General features: G+C 34.5%; 3 protein-coding genes across 6 annotated transcripts; 1 reads left to right on the top strand and 2 right to left on the bottom strand.

The window, feature by feature from the left end:
* The first annotated feature begins 4,515 nt into the window (after positions 1–4,515).
* On the top strand, positions 4,516–5,510 carry LOC121781259 (CEN-like protein 1). The gene is made up of 4 exons (XM_042179002.1): positions 4,516–4,754; positions 4,881–4,942; positions 5,010–5,050; positions 5,128–5,510. Exons 1-4 carry the CDS (start codon positions 4,554–4,556, stop codon positions 5,343–5,345), a joined length of 522 nt encoding a protein of 173 aa, XP_042034936.1. The 5' UTR covers positions 4,516–4,553; the 3' UTR covers positions 5,346–5,510.
* A 1,350-nt stretch (positions 5,511–6,860) lies between these two features.
* On the bottom strand, positions 6,861–11,257 carry LOC121781140 (homeobox-leucine zipper protein ANTHOCYANINLESS 2-like). Of its 2 annotated transcripts, none has more exons than XM_042178840.1 (9): positions 11,127–11,257; positions 9,779–9,972; positions 9,554–9,671; positions 8,790–9,449; positions 8,567–8,668; positions 8,276–8,488; positions 7,926–8,100; positions 7,503–7,858; positions 6,861–7,414 (listed from the first exon to the last, which is right to left on the bottom strand). In XM_042178840.1, exons 2-9 carry the CDS (start codon positions 9,964–9,966, stop codon positions 7,070–7,072), a joined length of 2,157 nt encoding a protein of 718 aa, XP_042034774.1. In that variant the 5' UTR covers positions 9,967–9,972; positions 11,127–11,257; the 3' UTR covers positions 6,861–7,069. The 2 variants fall into 2 exon arrangements, with proteins under 2 accessions (XP_042034774.1, XP_042034773.1); XM_042178839.1 differs by lacking the exon at positions 11,127–11,257 and adding an exon at positions 10,214–10,960.
* A 1,238-nt stretch (positions 11,258–12,495) lies between these two features.
* Positions 12,496–15,440, bottom strand: LOC121780890 (mitogen-activated protein kinase kinase 6-like). 3 transcript variants are annotated; one of them, XM_042178540.1, is made up of 8 exons: positions 15,260–15,440; positions 15,099–15,183; positions 14,431–14,565; positions 13,732–13,956; positions 13,475–13,657; positions 13,143–13,366; positions 12,796–12,841; positions 12,496–12,723 (listed from the first exon to the last, which is right to left on the bottom strand). In XM_042178540.1, the coding sequence occupies exons 1-8, from the start codon at positions 15,331–15,333 to the stop codon at positions 12,631–12,633; spliced, it is 1,065 nt and encodes a 354-aa protein (XP_042034474.1). In that variant the 5' UTR covers positions 15,334–15,440; the 3' UTR covers positions 12,496–12,630. The 3 variants fall into 3 exon arrangements, with proteins under 3 accessions (XP_042034474.1, XP_042034476.1, XP_042034475.1); XM_042178542.1 differs by lacking the exon at positions 13,475–13,657; XM_042178541.1 differs by lacking the exon at positions 14,431–14,565.
* Positions 15,441–17,237: the final 1,797 nt, after the last annotated feature.

Here is a 17,237-nt window from a genome sequence, read left to right as displayed (position 1 = left end):
AGGGAGTATATATTAACACGTTAGTAAATATACATATGTTTATATTTCAAGTAATTACAAATAAAAAAATACAAATGTTAATTAATACTCACTCCGTTCCAACTAAGTTGAGACAAAATTTTTGGGCACAAAGATTAAGAAATTATGTTGAAAAGTAAGATAGAGGAATAAAGTAGGAAAGATAAAGACAGAGTAGAGTAGTTGATGGAATAAAGTAATAGTGATTGGATGTTTTGTTTTTTGTAAAAAAAAATGACTCAACTTAGTTGGACATTACAAAAAGGAGTACGACTTAACTTAGTTGGGACGGGGGAGTATAATGTTTTTCACATTTTATGAATATAAAATAGTCATCAAACAAATTACAATTTCAATAAATTAATATTTCATCCGTCTCACCGAAGACGACCCAATTTCCTTTTAGTTTGTCCCACCCAATATGACCCCTTACTAAAAACAGAATCCCCTTTATCTCTACTTTATTACCTTTTATTACTTTATTCTCTTTATCTGACATACAAAATAAAACTGCATATATCTTCCTTGGGACGGAGGGAGTATTTCATAAGTTGTGATTAACAAAAATATACATTCTCATTAATAAAACAAAACTTAGAACGATTACAACAAACTAATAGTTGGATTGTATAAAAGGTAATCTAACGGATTCATACTTCTCCATTCTCGACTCATGGGTAATATGATTTTTACTTATTAAATACTAATACAAATTCAAAGTAGTTCAACATAAATAAGAAATAATATCATTATATACACTTTGTAATACTAAAACAAATATATATCGTACCATCTCAGTCTAAATAAAGCATTTCGGAAAGAGATTATAAACATTTTTATTTTGTGAGTTGTGGAGAAAGAATAAAGATGAAACATTTTGTATGAGTTGTGAATTTACCTCACACAATTATTTAAAAAATTACATTATACAAAAAAAGTCAAACAAATCAAAGCTGAAAACCCTAAAACATATTCACTGCATCTACCTAGCACATACCAATTGATAATTCAAAGAAAACTTTTTTTAATCCACGAAATACATCAAAAAACATCGACACCACCAACACTATCAAATTCAATCTAGCTATTTTACTGTCAAAAACGGCTAGAATCAACATTGAACCAGAAGAAAATATAAAGGATCTCAAAAACACATATTATTCTTCCAGAATGTAAATTTTTTTTACATACTAAATTTCAATTACTCAGTATTTGTGTCATGCTTAATTGAACTTAAAATCAGAATATATGGAGAATGGTATACAATACTTTGATAATAAATGTTATTTGCTTTGATAACAATAATATCAATTTATTACTCCCTCCGTCCCACGTTACTTGAGACGTTTCTTTACGGCATAGGATTTAAGAATATAAATTAATTAAAAATAGTATTAATAAGATTATAAACAATTAAAAACATTATAAACAACAACAAACATACATTTGTAACTCTCTCAACCCACTGTAATGAAACATTTCATATTCAACATACTATTGAATTATACAACTTAATTATCAACTATAGGTGTAGTAACATAAAATAATAAAAATAACTAAAAAGGAAATACGTAAATTAAATAGAATAAGATATAAATAAAGGAAAATCTATTCCTAAATAAAAAAAATTATTTGAAAGAATAAATTCATTTTCATCAAAATTAAATTCAATACATGATAATATTCATAAACATAATATTTTGAAAAGCATAGAAAAAAGAAATATTACATCATAAAAAACATTATCTTATCTAGTAGAAATAAATCAAAATAAACTCTATTATAACTAATAAATACAAACGGTAAAACAAATAAAAAAATATCATTATATATAATTTTATTAAAAAAATGATCTCTAGTACTATTAATTTTGATACCTAAATTTGGTATTTAATAAAAACACTTCAGTTACGTAATTTTGTAAGAAACTAACATATAAAATGGGGATATAGTTCACAATTTTTATTGAAAAATTCATATAATCACAATTAACATAAATAATTATGAATCCCCGTAAAAAGCCATACTTGATACGGAGGGAGTATACAATTCCCTCCGTATACAATTCACAATTAACCATACAATTCCCCTCATCTCTCTTACTTTACCAATTTTGTCTTAATTCCCGTGCCATCTCATCCGCCCGTATTTTTATGGGACGGATGGAGTATTAAATTTAGATATGTTTAGTATTTCATATTTTTTAAAAATTAATTTTTTTAATTAAGCTATTAAATTTATATATTAATTTACCTTTATTTGGATTAAAATTGAAATTGTGCTAGAGAATTTAGTTTGCCTTCTATTTAGGTTAAAATTGAAATCTAATCCTTTATTGCAATACTTTTTCTTACAATTAATTCACAATCTAATCAACAACACAGAGATGTGATTTTTACAATTTTTATCATATATTTACTCAATTAAAATTTTAATATATTTTAGTTAGTCTCTTTTAGTTAATATTGTTTATAATGTTATTAGGTGTTTATAATGTCGTGAATATTTATTGTAACCAACAAATATCATCTACGTCATTATATTCTTATTATCCTAAAATTTTTAATCTACTTATTTTATAATTTATCTTCATTATTTAAAAATATTATGTCCCGTGCATACGGGGTGATAACACTAGTATAAGAAAATACTAGATTTTCTTTTATTTTCTAGAGTCTCTTTTCTCTTGTACAAATGTACAACTACCAAATGAAACCAAGATGTTACATACTCCTATATGAATGCAATTTTTCTTATATTTTTTAACTATTCTTTTTAAAACATCAATAATTATTCTGTACATAGAAAGAAAGAGTATATCATAAATTTGAGAAAAGATGGAAGATATTTAATTTAAATTTATTGTTAAGAGTGTAGGATTGTAGCCTACAAAAACAATCGAACAGTACTCCTAGTTGTTAATTTGAAAACAAGGTTGATAATAATGTCACACTTTTTCTAATAGAGAATACATTTATAAAGTTATACTTCATCCATCCCAAAAAAATATGCACTTTTGAATCGAAATGAATTTTAATGCAAAATTGATAAAGTAAGAGAGATATAGAGAGAAAAAATAATTAAAGTATTATAAGTGGAGAACGAGTCTAGAAAAAAGTTTATAAAATTAGAAAATGCATATTTTTGTTGGACGTACTAAAACATATTCTTGTGGAACGGAGGGAATAAAATATTAAGACTATAATATGAAGTCGGTAAATATTTATATGCATATTTATGTGTACTTTTTTAAAAAAAACATATTTATGTGTACTTAAATGTACTAACTTTCAGCATTTTTTGTTTTTCCAGCATCTTTTTAAATGCAAATTCAGTATTTAAAAAAAGAAAAAAATTCCGTGTCGGTCAATTAATTCATATCAAAATGACATGTTGTTGTGTATATCCTTGATTGATTTTAATTTGATCTAAATGGCTTGTAAGGGAAACGAATTAGAAAAGCACTAGGTTCGTGTAATTGAATCAAAAGAAAAAGTTCAGATGAAGCACTAGAAAACGCTGAAAATTCGTTTGTTTGTAAACAAAAAACACGTCCAAATATAAGACACAAGAGCCCCCTATAATTTTCCCAATATTTGAGTTTAGGTATTATCAATAACGTCTCAAAAAATTTTGCCTGATCAATGAATTGCACATTTATGTTTAATCTATGCAAAAAATAGGAGTATAATATAGTACTACCTAAAGAAGCATATAACAAAATAATCCAAAGGGTCGGTTCCAGAACACATCAAGACATACTTTTTACAAGAATAAAATAACAATGCATAGCTCCACAAGAGGAAACCACACATGATTGACAACCACATGCTATTTAATTGATCAAAGAATTTCCACAAAATGTTTAGTCATTCCATTTATGGCAAAGCATCCTTCCAAGGATAAGACACTTATGATCCCTTTAATTTAATTTTTCCCTTCTCATGTGTATTGTAGTTAGAGAAGCACCTCAAAAGTTGTATTCCCATTTGCTCAAGATATCATATTATAGTGACAAAAGTTATATTCCAAATTCCCCTCCAGCCAATCACACCATGACATTTTGTATTTTATTGCTACTAGATTGCTTGGGAAATGGCAAACTCCCAATTACTATCATACAAGGTCAAAAAGCACTTGCAACAAATCAATGGTTGGACAACTAAAAATCAAGATTTTGTCACATTGAGTTTGAGTAATACCTTAGCAATCTCTAGTGTCACAAATTGTTGATGGACTAAAGGGTTTCATAAAGATAGTTTTTTTTCAATCAATTGAATTAAATATCTTAGAGTTCTGGAAGAAACAATGCTCTATTCCATCTCCCAAAAGTTGATGAATTGGCATCTTAGTAGCAAAGTTCTATCAAACAACTATTGTTTGCATGCAAGAGATTCCTAAGAATCTCTTCAGCTTCAAATCCTAACCCTCCACCCCACTATAAAATGCACCCTCACAACTTCAACATCTCTCACAATACAAAGAAAAAACAAGAACAAGCTTATATAGCAGCATTCTGAGTGAGTTCTTGCACAATGTCGAGGATGCTAGATTCGCTGTCCGTAGGCCGGGTTGTGGGGGAAGTTGTGGACAGCTTCGTACCGTGTGTGAAGCTGGTTGTGACATACAACAGCAACAAGCAAGTCTGCAATGGCCATGAGCTCATGCCCTCTGTCATTGTGTCGAAACCACGGGTTGATATTGGTGGAGAAGACATGAGGGCTGCTTACACTCTTGTATGTATTCTAGCTATCTCTCTTGCTCTCTCTGTGTGTTGTGTTGTGTTGTGTTGTGTTGTGTTGTGTTGTGTTGTGTTGTGTTGTGTGGTTTTGTCACACATTTTTATAAATGGCTTTTTGTAGGTCATGACTGATCCTGATGTTCCTGGCCCTAGTGATCCATACATGAGGGAGCATCTCCACTGGTTTGTGTCACATTTATTCATCAACTTTGATCAAACTTAAATCTTATGATTTCATTTTTATTTTCAGGATAGTTACAGACATCCCAGGCACCACTGATGCGTCTTTTGGTATGAGTCTCATTTGTTGCATAGCATAAATTTATCAAAAAAGATTGCATTTTTAAAGATTAATGATTTTGTGGCAGGAAGGGAGATTTTGGGCTATGAGGTTCCGAAGCCGGTGATTGGCATCCATCGTTACGTGTTCCTGTTGTTCAAGCAGAGATGCAGACAGACCGTGAGGCCACCGGCTTCGAGAGATTACTTCAACACAAGGGGATTTGCAGAAGAGAATGGCTTGGGGCTGCCAGTTGCTGCTGTCTATTTCAATGCACAAAGAGAGACTGCCTGCAGAAGAAGATGAACCTAAATCAACCAACCAATAAAACAACATGGATCAATAATTGTAAAGGTTTGTTATTTTCTATGCATACAAAAAAAATAAAACCCTTTTGACAAGGTTTTGGGAACTATTAATTGGTCCCCGCCAACTTCTTTGATGTGTTTTAAGGTTTCTGGTGATCTTGTAAGTAGATGCAATTTGTACAAGATTTGTATGTGTTGTTGACTGTTGTCTAGTGTGGTCCCCTCATTTCAATGCTATCACTGTTTGGCTTGTCTTTGTTGCTTCTACCCATTCAAAACTCTTATTGTTTCTCGGTTTATACGTGTCATCTTTTCCCTCGCGGGCAGTCGTCTCGCCGATGTAGAGGTACTCGTCGAACATGTCGGCCGCGCCTCCGTATGACAACTGCCTGATTGCGGCAGTGCACTTCTGAATCGGCGTGTGGCCGGGTTTACCAGCCGCATCCTCCCGCACCCTGAAATACCCGTATCGACGCTCTAAAGCGCCCACGATACGCAGAAAGAGCGGACGATGCATTCTAAAACGCCGTCGGAACATGTTCTCCCCATATCGTGGCTCTGGAGTGAAGTAATCCTCGTACAACCGACAGTGTGCAGCGAGGTGGTCCCGAGGTACTATAGATCGACGATGGATGGGTCGAGGTACCGTCGGCTCCAAGGCCGCTTGTTCCTCCCTATCCGCTGCCTCCCACACACGTGCATGAATCAACCGCATCATGTGTTCATAATGCCCACCAAGACCACTACCACTACCAGCTATTACGGATATATAAAAGAAATTTAAAGAGAGAGAAACTTGTTAAAACAAGTGGTGCGAATGAAATGAAGTTCAACGAGCCGTATATATAGACTTTTAAACAAAAAAAAATTAAAAAATCGGTACGTCCGCACGGACGTCCGTCGTGTCTCCGCAATGACGGACGTCCGCGGAACGCCGCGGAACTCCGGTGTCCGTATCCGTCGAGACCTTGCACAATGGCGGACGTCCGCCGGGACGGGCGCCATTGCTGATGCCCTGAGACCAACTTTTGTGAAAGAAAAACTAAAGTACTGTAGTTTCAGAAGTGAAGATATTATCTTCAGGCAAAACACAGAAAATGTCACAAGATTGGTAACTGTAGATGTAAAAGTGCATTCTTGAATGTTTAAAAACAAATGATGGGATTATGTTGGTTGGTCCATTGGTCCATTATTGTTATTGGGAGCACAAATTTGTGTTGCTTTTAGAAAGCATGAGTGGTGATGATATGTAATTATGCATACTTTTTTTATCCACCTCTCTCCCTCTCGTTAGTTTATTACTGAAATTTTGACATTAGTGGTTGTCTTTATTGGGGTCATTTTATTCGGTTTCTCCTCTACTTGGGTTGTAACAAAATTGAATCTTTTGAATTTTGTGATTCACATAAAAATCTGTTCTTCAATTACAAATATTAGCACACTGATATCTCATGATAATATCACATTCAACTCAATCAAACAAGTTCTTTCAAGTTGAATCAAACACAGATAATTCAAAGTAATATGCACAAATTTATGATAGACAGAGAGTTAGCTACATTGTGAGAAAATAAAAACTGAAATAAAATTGTAGCCAAACAAAACACACACAAACACAAGCTGTTGAGTCAATACCCGAACCACAACCCGTCTTCAAAGACCCAAAATCTTCACCAAAAGGTTCGTTCTTGACTCAAACTGATCACATTACTGCCCACCGAATCAGTTGCACCCGAGCCCGCCTTTTATACCCCGGTGCGTCCGACCAATGAGCGACTTCACCGTGTTCACTGACTCCATTGTCAGCCGCGCCTCTGGCAGGTTGCTCACCAGTATCTGGAACCCGATGCTCAACAACGATCCTCCCCTCTCGTTGCCACCGCCCTCCGGGAAACAATCCGGAAATATCGCAAATCCGGACGGCAGGACGGGCACTGCACGAGAGTCCCCGCCGTTCATTACCACATCCATTTCCGCAGCTGGAACAGCAGCATGAACCACCACGGCTCCCAACGCATCCCCGCACGTTTCTTGCAAGATCAGCACGTCGCTCTGGTTCGCGTCAGCCTGCACGTATTATACGAGACTACATGAATCAGAAACGAAACGGATGGCAACGCACGATGCATGTACGGTTCGTTCAGGGAAAACTCACGCTAGCTCGCAGAAGGCTGATGTTGTTGTTGAGATCCCGGCCCTTGGAGAAACGAAGCATGGATTGCATCGGGCCATCTTGCGACAGGACGTCCCAGTGGCTCCTGGTTTTCTCATCCTGTAAGAAGTCGAGCAAATGCTGAGGCGATACGGGCATCCACACGGTCGTTGAAGCACTCAAGATCACGCCAGGTGGCGCACCGCTGTTGCCAGAGCTCTTCCTTGTCATGAGCTTGGTGTTGTCGGCATCCTGGACCACCTCCCACTCGTCTACAGTCGAACAAATCCCAGAACAGAATCCACGAGTCATTCGTTGAGCCAGCTTCACGATACTCCTTTTGCCACTAGGAGAAAGTGCTGCAATGACAGTGTGAGATACGATCATCCGCTTCTCATTCACTCGTAAAACATATCGAATCCATACCTGAATGATCGACACCAAAGGCAGCAGACGACGCGAGGGAAGCAAATAGTTCACATTGCCTACGCAGATTGGATGACCACTTCTGCGCGCCAAAGGCGATTCCGGACCTGAGTAATGGTCGGTACAGAGGATGCGCAACGTTCTCGTCATACTCAGTGTGCTCAATCCACGTAACCTAAATCAGCAGTATAAGCAACATAATATGGTATAACACGATAGAAATCCATAGGCTTTCATCCTAAAACCAATTGGTGATAGGAGAAGAGGCTCAGAGACTTATACACTGATAGGAGAAGGTTGTAGTCCAATTACTAAAACCATTATGAACAGAAGTCCATAAAATCAACTACCTTCGAATAGCCATTCGCCATATCTCGTACGATGCAACCTGAAGGGAGCCTGCGGCAACTGACGTGGACATTTCCAGTTATACCATGTAGTAATGTATCGACAGAGACGTCAGCCACAGCCCACGCGTCCTCTCCATGCTGCTTGCAGAAACGGATGAACTTCACTGGACGGATAGGAACCAGAGGCGAAGGAATTTGGAACTCGGCTTGCATCTGAAAACAAACGAATTTTTATCTATAATTTTCTGATTTGTTTTGCTGGAAAGTGGTGGAGAAGTAAGAACAACAAACCAGTTGCAGCATTCCATTTTTACTTCCGGCTATCCCGGGAGAAATTATGTCAAGAATCGAGGCACTTCCGATGTTCCATGGGAACAATTCTGTCAATTGCTTCTGCACATAGTAAGCACACACAAATATGACTTTCAATATAGGTAGAAATAATATTTAATGATAATTTTAACGTCGGGTATTGATATTAAGTAATAAATCCTTTTAATATAAAAGAAATTACCGTGTCCATCAACGCCTCCACGAGTTGCGTGCTGTTGATCATAACGTTACAAGTAGCTCGTGTCGCTTCAGTTGCAAAATCACTAGGCTTTACACCAATACAAGGAGAAAACATCTTTGTATACTCCTCAAGATTCAAAGATTCTCCATCTCCCTCCAAACTCCGAAACCAAAGAGGGCTATCGAGCTGGGCTAACTTTATCAGCTCATCAACTCCCGCCATCGCAAGCTCTAGAAACAAGGATTTATCGCTGAAGTTGATCATGTTCCCATTTGGTGGCATAGCAGGAAAGGAATTTGACATCCTATTGCCAAAATCAAGTCCCAAAGGAATCCCATGATCCAAAGAGTTCAGCCCAGTAAATCCATTTCTTCCGACCGAGAGATCCAAACTTGAGTTGCTCGTGAATGGTGGCATGGAACCATTACTCCTGCCCAAGAACTTGCCTCCTAGGTGGTGTAGTCGAGCGAGTTCGTCCTTCAGCCTCGCATTCTCAATCATAAGATGATGCTGCTCAACAGGTACGTCTCCGAGAATGGCCGGACTGCCACAATTCTCACACATTGGGTTCCTCATGGCTTCTCTCATGGTAATGTTCTCGATTCGGAGCTTGTCATTCTCGTGCTTCAGAATCGAATTCTCATGGCGCTCTAATTGAGTCTTGATCATCACAGTTAAATCAGTAATGCACGTCACTAGCTAAGCAATTCGATAAAAAAAACAAATGCGTTAAGTGTGACATAAGTACTACATTGGCAACTTACCTTCATTTGGGTTCTTCTATTCTGAAACCAAAATTTGACTTGCTTAGCATCCAAGCCTAGTCTCTTCCCAAGTTCTAATCTTGACTTCTCATCCGGATGCGGATTATCCTTGAAAGAACTATAATGCACAAAAATTCAGAAATTAATAGCACTTCACATCATCAAGTTGATATACATGTCAAACTAGACAACCGATTTATAGGGAGAAAAGGGATCTAAGCTTACGCTTCGAGCTCTTGAATTTGGAATGGAGTGTGCCTATGGTATTTTTTCTTTTTGGATGATTTATTACGAGTGGCATTGTCGTCATCTCCCGATCCACCTTCGCTCTCGAGCTCATCCTCCCTCAATCTACCGATTAAACTACTATTATGACTTCCTCTTAACAAGCCCATCTCCCCAAGATTCTCCATCTTGGGCTGCCTCAACAAAAAAACATAACCATATCACATCAATAACAACAATAGAGTTGATAAGCATCTCAAACTATAGAAAAACATAAATCCTAGAGCCAAAAACTGATTCACACAAGCACAAACACAATGAGAGAGAAGAGTGGTAAACAAAGGTAGAGAATAATACATAGAACAACATGAATCATAGACCAAAAATTGATTCACACACACAGAGAGAGAAACAGTTAGAGAGAAGAATGCATACAATGGCAATAGAGAGGGGAGGAGTGGTAAACAAAGGTTGAGAATAAGATGATTGGAGAGACATAGCAATATTATTGTATGAAGAAAAGCCATCAGCAACCATTTTCTCTCCACCGCTAGCCTCACTAACAAGGCTTCTACTTTTACTAGGAAATCCCCCAAAGCTGTTCATCTAAGAAGGTGGAAGATAGAATTCACTACTCCAAACTACTACTCCACTAGTCTTTCAAATAAACTAGCAAAATGCCCCTTCTCTCATCTTTCTAGTTGAGCGTGCAGAAGCCATCCTCCATAAATGAGTTTATGAGCTGTAAATAGTTATTACAATACACCAAAATTCTATTGAATTTGGCTACTCAATACATGGACTTATTCACCAACCAAAACCCCAGAAAATTTAAGAACACCTAAACGAGGTTGGTAGATGACAACGGAGCTTCCTTACACACAACAAACTCTCTCTCATAAAGATCAAAACTCCTTCAAAAACCAAAATCTTTCTAATGAAGTTGAACATTCTAGGTTTTTCACTATCTCAGCAAAATATATACAGTAGTAAAGTGGCATGAAAATAAAATCTCTCTCTCAATCAAATCTATATAGCCCCCTTTTCTAATCAAACACCTCTTTTAAAAGGCCCTTTTCCCTATTCTGTAATATTGGCTGCGGAATATGTTGAAAATAGTACTCATAAAAAGACAACCTTTTCGGTTGTGTGAAAACTCCAAAGTCCAAACAAACAACAAAGTCCAATGTAATTATGTGACGATTTTGAGTGCGACTTTCACAGTAGAAGCAAAACACAGCTATATAAAAATCAGAAAACTACAAATTCTCAGAATCTCTTTTCCTCGAATTGATTAATTTATGTCGACTACAAAAATGGATTCTTGCCAGGTTAAGAGCTGACTTACATTCACCGCAGTCAATCACTTATTTCTCTCTCTACTCTATTCTTACATTCAAATACATATGCTGTAGCGCAGCACTTTTGAGAGAGAAAGGGGCCTTGACTTGAGATTGAAATTTGATTGCTAAATTCTGGGGAAATAAATTGGGAAAAAAGAAATGAATTCCACATATAAAAAGGAGTTTGATAGATTTCCAGATGGGGTCCACTTTTACTAATGTCGTGTGGAGTGTCTACCCTCACGCTCGTCATTTAGCGCGTGCCTTTCGCAGATTTTATAAATATATTGTGGAATATTCAAATTTCATCATGCTTGTTACAAAATATTTTTGCAAAGATTTTGAACTTAATATCGAAACGCATTTAACGCGAATATACATCATATATATTCCAATCATTAATTGTTGTCTAAGTTTAATTTGGCTCAATAATTTGCCAATTTCATGTTTTATCAAGAGCATTAAAATCACGATGGTCTAAAACTTTTAATTTTTTCAAGACGATAGAAATGATGATGATACTAGATGATACTCCTACTACTCCTACTACAAATATTGAGTATGTAACAAAATATAATAATATTATTAATTTTTAAATATTTTTATTTATCAATTACTCCACTTATTTGATTTTCCACTTACTTGTTTAATAGACTTCATAGCCTCTGTTGAATTGGGCCATCAAACTCATTATACCCAACATGGGCTAAGGGAGTATGGGCCTTTGCTTTTCTTTTTGGCACTACAAATATTTTCTAATAAAGTATTCTGAATTATTAAAATAAAAAGTTAAGATATTTACTATAAAACGAATAAGAATTTTTATAAAAACAACTAAGGTATTTTACAAAATTCAGAATAATTTTGTAGGGTGTGCTTCAAGAAAAACTATCCTCACAGATTGAAAAACTTGAAGCTTTCGATATTGTTGTTGAGAAATTACGGAAAAAAAAGTTCATATCATGATATTATTTACTTGTGAAAAATGACCGTTAAACTCATGTAAAGTTCGTGATATTATATGTCAAGTTGAAAGTTCATTAAAAAACCCAAACATTTTGAAAGTTGTATGATATTAGGCACCAATATCCCAATTTATAAATATATTTTTATAAAATCACTTATACTATATTTTTAGGAAATCTTAAAACAATGTTGAATACTATCGGTTGAATTGATGGACGAGAGAGCAAGTAAACAATATAGTTTTTTGTACAAAACAAATGTTTATGAATTTTTAATTTATTGTGTTCTTTTATCCCTCTATCCAACAACTTATAAATTATTGAGACACTACGTTTTGTTATGGATGTCGAAAATAAGTTTATTTTAGGATACAGTAAAGCTATTATGGCTTGGCTTCACAATAACAGCTCCATTCCTTAACTATATAACATCACTTCAAAAAATTTCATGAATGTGGAACAAAGTATGTATAAAGCAAGTATAAAGGCACATTACAAAGAAACATTGCAGAGCTGATGAAGTTAGTACACCAAGAGACGCTGATTATCTAGAAAAATTTACGGGTGGATCCAAGCTACCAACCAAAATGCCGAGATCAATATCCTTGTCTTCAAACTTCTTGATGAAAGGATGGCTCTGCACGTGCAAGGTTCCAAGTTAGATGAGCCATGCATACAGATATGGTGCAGTTATTGAACACAAACTTACAAGTAGCTCCAAAGCCGAAGATCTGTCTCTAGGATCCTTCTGTATGCTGCACAATTGCAAGCCAATGCAACGAGTAAGAAAGCGAAAAAATTAACTGGGAAATGGAAGCTGTTCTACCAAGATTATAAATATGGAAGCAAGTGATCAATCTTGATGGTAGTCGTTTTCTAATGAGCAAGAAGATTAGGGGATGAAAAGATTGGGTAGACGTTTTCTAATGAGCAAGAAGATGGTCAAACGAGCTAAAAATAAATCAATCTAAGTAAAAAAAACATGCTTTATGCTGAACTCAAACTAAATACACTTTTGGATTATATACGTATCAACACTTGATTTCGGGAAAATACCATGCAGAAATAAAAGAGCAGAATTCCGGAGAGAATTGATCTGCTGGAGCTGAAGGTGGTGGAGTTCCTACAATTGCCTGTAGAAGCTCATAAAAGCTAGGGCCACTTTGATGATCTTCAGATTTGGCATAAGGAAAACGCCCGATAGCACACTCGAGAATAACCATGCCCAGACTCCAAATATCACTTTTATAGTCGTAGGTGCTCCCACTAATCCTTTCAGGCTAAAAAAAGATTCTGATAAGAAAAAAAACTCTGGAACCAAGTTCTTTACCTAAAAAGGTAGATACATTTTTATCATTTGATGCTTAATGAGATCAATCTATACTCACAGCCATGTAATTGTATGTTCCAACAAATGTGTCTCGTTGGCCCATAGAGCTTGCCAGCATCGCACTAACACCAAAATCTGCAAGTTTTACTTCCCCTTTGTGGTTTACAAGCAGATTTGAAGGCTTTATATCTCTATGAATAACATGTCTCTCATGATGTAAGTACACTAAGCCATGTAACACCTGAAATAGAAATGTACTTCAATCAAAACTGAAACAAGCGCAAAGGCGTACAGTGACGAGAAGAAAACACCAACCTGTTTGCAGAGAACAGCAAGGTACGGCTCAAGGATTGTCTTAACTTGCCTGACTACATCAACTAATGATCCACGATCCATGTATTCAAACACAATAGATATAGCTCCATTGTGATAGAATGAATGATAGCAAACTACAACATATGGACATTGAGATGCTTGGTTTATTTTAAGCTCCTGAACTATCTGTTTCCGAATTTCCTCCTGTATAGTCATCTGGATAACCTGTGGAAACCTTACTCAGTTAAATGCTAAAGACCAAAGACAACAAAAGGAGCAACTACGCAATTTTGCTATATAAAAGTTAAAGCAAACTGAGGAAAGGGCCCAAAGTTAGATAAAAGAGAAACAGAGTAGAAATTTACTAGCTCTCTTTCGTCCAACAATGATGAGATATTCCTTTTCGATTAGTTTCACAACTATGATCCAATATAATTTAATCAAATAAGATATATTTTTCTTATCATAACAAGTAACCTGATCATAATTGAGTGATTTTCCATTGTAACTGCAAAATCAATTGGATATTCACAATGGAGTAATATGGCTAAGCTAGTAGTATCTATCAGCATTGAAAGATTAAGCATGACAGCATTCAAGAGATTTACGTTTATCACAAGGGGAGAAGTTAAAGGGGAAGGCTAGAGCCATCAGTCCTTAGTTATCCAGATTTGTGTCTGTATATGATTCCATACATACCTTCAATGCAAAGAACGTCCCAACCCATTTATGACGAACAAGTTGAACAACACCGCCACTTCCCTTGCCTATGACTTTGATGGTCTCAAGGTCTTCCAGTGAGAATTGAAGATCAAGCTCCTTAATCTCTGATGGCTAAATTATTATCCCAAACACAGGCAAAGAAAAATCAAAGTCAGGTTAGCTCGACTTTCACAAGATATAAAGTTTGACACTTGGAACTTTATAATAGGAGTACCAATTTATGAAAGTACAGCAACAAATTAGCTATACTTTTCTGCCATCTGCAATCTTATACAAGTTATACACATTCCAAGAACTCACGCGATTCAATCCTGTTTATATTTTCAATTTATTTTTGAAGAAAATACAGCAAAAGAAATCGGTATGAAGACGATCCAATCCCCTCATTACATGAAGTGATTTGCTATTATTCTTGGAATACAAAAGTGGCTTTGATTTCAACTTTCCACTAATTATCAGCAATAAACTAGAATATCCTTTTTAGCTGAAAAGAAGCCGATTTTTTCCGTCAAGAACTAAACAATTTTTCGAATAGGTTTCGAACTAGATTACATTTTGTAATTTTGTTTTCTTTACTCCACATCACAAAAATCAACCCTTTAGATTCGAAATTGGGAGGAAATTAAATACAAGAAAATAATTACCCGTGATTCATTCTCATCAGAAATCAAGCGAAGCCCCTTTTGATTCAATAATAGATCTCCATCGTGAAAGGTCCCACTCGCCGTCCTGCATCGAGAAACGAACATTAACATCAAACAGCAGTTAAAGAGGGGAAAATGATGTAGAATGTATGAAAACGTACAAAAATGAAGAGATTGGGGAATTCTGAGCTGGGACAGATAGCTTGAGATCCTTGAGAGGCTTCTTCAGCTTCATTATTGCGATTGAACAGCAGAAATTTAGGGCTACGGATTGAGCTAGAGTGAGAACTGAGAAGAGTAGAAGAAGAGAGATTCAAATACGAGTGACCGTCCAATTCCAACGGTAAGCTTCCTTTTTCTTGATTTTAAGTTAAAAATTCAAATATAAAATGTTTTATCAACAATTATTTCAGCATTTATTCAAACATAACTATTTCTTTCCATGCAAAGGTGGGCCCTTGAGACCGGCGAGCTCCACTATTTCTTGATAAAACTACTATTAACACTCGTACTATGCACGGGACATAAAAACATCAAATAATACATACAAAATATAATAAATATTAAAAAATAATAAGAATTCGAAGGCAATATGGAGATTTAAAAAAATATAATTGTAATGATCTTATCTCACTCTAAATGAATGGAGTATAAACAATAAAATTAATGACAAAAAGAAGAAGTGTGACTAATGATCAAATAGTATGAGTTAATTAGAATAAGATATACAAATAAAGAAAATATGTGTGAGTAAAGATGTTTATTATTAGTGCTATGCAAGTCATTAATCCAAATAAAAGGTAAATTAATATATAAATATAATAGCTTAATTTAAAAAAAAATTAATTTGAAAAATATATATAGAATATTAAATATATCCACATTAAATATATGAAATGATTTATATCATATAAATTTAAAACTTCTTTGAGAAGTCAAGGTAGAAAATTTTATTATCCAATAATCACACTTTAGTTGACTATTTATTTATTCCATTTAATTTCAGATCATAGCATAACTTGATATACATGGTCAAAGACTAAATGATTTTTTTGTATTGGAAAGAATAAATTTCTTACTTCCCGCCACATACATGTATAAAAAGTAAATTATCGGTTAAAATAACGATAATATTTTATGCATCTTGTTTGTTTTGAATAGTATGACAATTTACACTACTCTTTATATTAAGAAGATATACAAACTTTAAAAGTTATATTTAATTTTTAAATATATAATTTCATTTTATTCCGTAATTTAATCTATAAACTTAGTAGTATTATTTAATTAATTAGAGGTGAATTAAAATATAAGAATTAAAAACTTTAATTGAGTAAATATAGGATGAAAATTGTAATCGTTACATATTTGTGTTTTCGTTTAGCTCGTGAATTAATTCGGAGAAAAAGTATTGCAATAAAGGATTAAATCTAAATTTTAACTTAAATGAATGGAAAATAAATTAAATTTTCTATTACATTTTAAACCCAAATATAAGGCTAATTAATATATAAATTTAATAACTTAATTATAAAAAATAATTAATGGTATTGCTCTATTTAAATGTGTTTTAAAACTTATTCAAGAAGCTAGCATTTTATTGGACCATTATTTGTCCAATTGTTTTTGCCTTCAAAAATTGTTTTTAGATAGAAGACATTACATCTTTCTATTTTCCCTCCAAAAAGGATATTAAGGTCTTTTCACCCAACGTGCACTTTAGATTAGGATAGAAGTTCTTCATTATTTATTTATATTTTTTCTCATTATTTTTTAGACAAAAAATACTTCCTCCGTTTCATAGTAATAGAGTCATTTCTCTTTTTAGTAAAAATAAACACATTTTTCCACATCTACTTTACCCTTTCTTACTTTTTTCTCTCTTCATCTCTCTACATTTTTCATTTTCCACTTTATTCTCCATTTACTTAATTCAACCTAACACAATTTTTCTTAATCTCTGTATCGAAAAGAAACGTCTCCATTACTATAGAACGGAGGGAGTATTTATTTTAAATATTAAAAACATAGTACATAAATAGGAAATCAAAGACAGAAAAAAAATGTCAAGGGGCTGAAAAAAAAATAAAAGACAGAAAGACAATTTTGATTTGTATAAAAAAAATGCTAATTAACTAG

This window comes from Salvia splendens, chromosome 20 (assembly GCF_004379255.2).
Source record: "Salvia splendens isolate huo1 chromosome 20, SspV2, whole genome shotgun sequence".
In the NCBI taxonomy this organism is placed as follows: domain Eukaryota; kingdom Viridiplantae; phylum Streptophyta; class Magnoliopsida; order Lamiales; family Lamiaceae; genus Salvia; species Salvia splendens.
The sequence above is the reverse complement of the archived record's forward strand: the minus strand, read 5'-3'. Positions and strand labels throughout refer to the sequence as shown.

Bases quoted from the DNA above. Each gene is read 5' to 3' on its own strand.
- LOC121781259 (XM_042179002.1), top strand. From the start codon at position 4,554: ATGTCGAGGATGCTAGATTCGCTGTCCGTAGGCCGGGTTGTGGGGGAA. The intron at 4,755-4,880 runs GTATGTATTCTA...GGCTTTTTGTAG, and splicing joins TGAGGGCTGCTTACACTCTT to GTCATGACTGATCCTGATGT. The intron at 5,051-5,127 runs GTATGAGTCTCA...ATTTTGTGGCAG, and splicing joins CACCACTGATGCGTCTTTTG to GAAGGGAGATTTTGGGCTAT.
- LOC121781140 (XM_042178839.1), bottom strand. From the start codon at position 10,384: ATGAACAGCTTTGGGGGATTTCCTAGTAAAAGTAGAAGCCTTGTTAGT. The intron at 7,859-7,925 runs GTATGGATTCGA...CTGTCATTGCAG, and splicing joins CTTTGGTGTCGATCATTCAG to CACTTTCTCCTAGTGGCAAA. The intron at 7,415-7,502 runs GTGAGTTTTCCC...TAATACGTGCAG, and splicing joins TCAGCCTTCTGCGAGCTAGC to GCTGACGCGAACCAGAGCGA.
- LOC121780890 (XM_042178540.1), bottom strand. From the start codon at position 15,333: ATGAAGCTGAAGAAGCCTCTCAAGGATCTCAAGCTATCTGTCCCAGCT. The intron at 13,658-13,731 runs GTTGGTGTTTTC...TTTCTATTTCAG, and splicing joins TTGCTGTTCTCTGCAAACAG to GTGTTACATGGCTTAGTGTA. The intron at 12,724-12,795 runs GTAAGTTTGTGT...TTGCACGTGCAG, and splicing joins CTTCGGCTTTGGAGCTACTT to AGCCATCCTTTCATCAAGAA.